Below are 2,075 nucleotides of genomic sequence, written 5' to 3'. Positions count from 1 at the left end.
AAAGCAAAACAGGCCCAGGTGCCATTGTAAACACAGGGAACTTGGGATCAACACCTACTGGCAAAGCAGGGCCCAGGTGAGTGGCACAGACACCACGGATCCCATCTCTACAGATTTATTCACGTGATTCCCTCTTTATAGATTTATTAGAAGAGATCAGGATGTGGGTGCTGAGCAAGAATCAGGAACCATCGTTCCCCAGGAGCCTGGCCTGGAGCCCAGCCCCCCCCACTCACGTGCAGGATGTTTCTCACGTTGACCACGGTCAGGTTGTGCTGTTTGGCTCCATCTTCCAGGGTGCGATCCAGGGACTCATCCAGTTTGATATCACAGGACAAAGAGCCCTCTTCTTCCTGGCTTTTCCCTTCTCTCTTCCGTTTGGTTGCCTTCCTCCTCCTCTTCCTCCTCTCGACATCCTCCCCGTCCTGCTCCTCTGAAAATCAGCAGAAATGGAATCCAAAACTTCGGCTCTGTCGCATCCAGCGCATTGTGAGAGGATGAGTTTAAAAACAAACACAAGCTAGAGCTCTGCAGCTACTGACACAGCAAAACCTCCATCAGCTGATGGGAGACCACCCAAACAGAAACAGCCACGAGAACTAGAAAGTCTTTTGAATGATGGATTCAATTCTGCAGGACCTGACTGAGTCACTCGAGCAGGTGAAGGTCCTGCAGCTGCCACCTCCTCCTGATTTATGGAATGGCCTCAGCTGCCTTTTTACACCTTCAACAACGTTGCAAAAATCCAGGTACCACACAGCAAGAACAGGACTTAAAAAGTGTTCTCCTGCTTTGCTGACTCAGAGAAAGAAAAGAATCATCTTTTTTATTTGAAGCAAAGCAGTGACTTTTAGCAGCCAAAAATTGCAGAGATCAACTCCAGCAAGTCCCACTGGGACACCTGTACTTTGCTGAGACACTGAACTACAGAGCCTAAGATTGAAACCTAAAAATATATTGCACTTACACTGCCCCCACCGTGTTCACAATCCAGAGTTTGCTGTATCAGTCACACCATTTATCCAACGGAATAAACGGCCCCAAATCCAAATATTCCTCATCACTCTGCTGGGACCACTCACCAGCTCTGGCGTTCTTCGGTGGCTTCATTGTGGTGGGATTTCTGGCAGCCACCTGCAGAGAGCTTCTCCCTGGAGCCTCTGGCACTGCACCAGGGTTTTCACTTGGATGTGGATCCCGCTGAGAACTCACTTCCACCTCTGTGTACAGCTTAGGGATTTTCCCTGCAAACAGAACACCCAGCTGCAGTCAGATGCACCACAGGGATACCCAGAACAAAGACAAGACACAAAAGTGTGTCATGACCCATTCCTGCACAACTGCACAAGTCTAACTCAGCCACGGATGTGATGCAGCTGCACGGAGTAGCAGCAGCTCCATCCTGCTGGACACAGACCCAGGCAGAGAGATCCCATTCCAGCCGTCTCAGCCTCACTCCCTCACTATCAGCTGTGCACAGCCACGCTCAAACCCTCCCCTGCCACATGAGCCAACTGCCAGAACTTGGTGATTTGTTCAGAACATGGTTCTAGTCCCTGTTGTACAAATGCAACTGCCACAGGAGGGGCAGGCACAGCCAGGGGGTTATTCCCAGCTGGAACAGCACAGTTGGCTGCACCCTCGGGATGCATTTCCACAGCCACCACGGGCCTGTGAACCCACCTGGCTGCAGGGGTGGCTGCAAACCCTTCAAACCCTTCCCCTCCTGTTCTGTGCAGGCCCACACGTTCCACAGCCCAGAAAACAACTGGGAACTGTCCCGTTCCACCTCCTTCCTTGGCACAAACTCAGCTTGCAGTCAAATCAGGGAGCTCATCACGGCAACATGAGAACCAGAGACAACAATTCTCACTGAGAAGCACAGAATCCATCAAGTCTGAAGGGCCACAGAGGGTCACATCTGGTGCCACCTCCCTGCGCAGGCAGGGCCATCCCAGAGCACAGGGCACACAGGATTGTGGCCAGATGGGGCTGGGATGTCCCCAGGGAGGAGACTCCACAGCCGCTCTGGGCTCTGCTCAGGGCTGGGGCCTCGCCCGGGGCGCCACTCCTCC

At 52.7% G+C, this 2,075-nt stretch overlaps 1 protein-coding gene across 4 annotated transcripts in view; it reads right to left on the bottom strand.

The window, feature by feature from the left end:
* LOC103611266 (GON-4-like protein) overlaps window positions 1-2,069 on the bottom strand; it is a 26,666-nt gene extending 24,597 nt beyond the window's left edge. For all 4 annotated transcript variants that reach the window (XR_001859866.1, XM_017727885.1, XM_017727886.1 and 1 more), the window contains exons 1-2: window positions 1,083-2,069; window positions 237-433 (exon numbers count right to left, since the gene is read on the bottom strand). Coding sequence is in view for 3 of the 4 variants with exons in the window: in XM_017727885.1 (XP_017583374.1) it covers window positions 237-433; window positions 1,083-1,110 (225 nt within the window). In the remaining variant the exon portion in view is untranslated. The remainder of the gene's footprint in view (window positions 1-236; window positions 434-1,082) is intronic.
* Between the last annotated feature and the right edge of the window lie 6 nt (window positions 2,070-2,075).

This window comes from Corvus brachyrhynchos, unplaced genomic scaffold, assembly GCF_000691975.1.
Source record: "Corvus brachyrhynchos isolate BGI_N302 unplaced genomic scaffold, ASM69197v1 scaffold122, whole genome shotgun sequence".
In the NCBI taxonomy this organism is placed as follows: domain Eukaryota; kingdom Metazoa; phylum Chordata; class Aves; order Passeriformes; family Corvidae; genus Corvus; species Corvus brachyrhynchos.
This window is presented reverse-complemented; position numbering and strand designations above follow the sequence as displayed.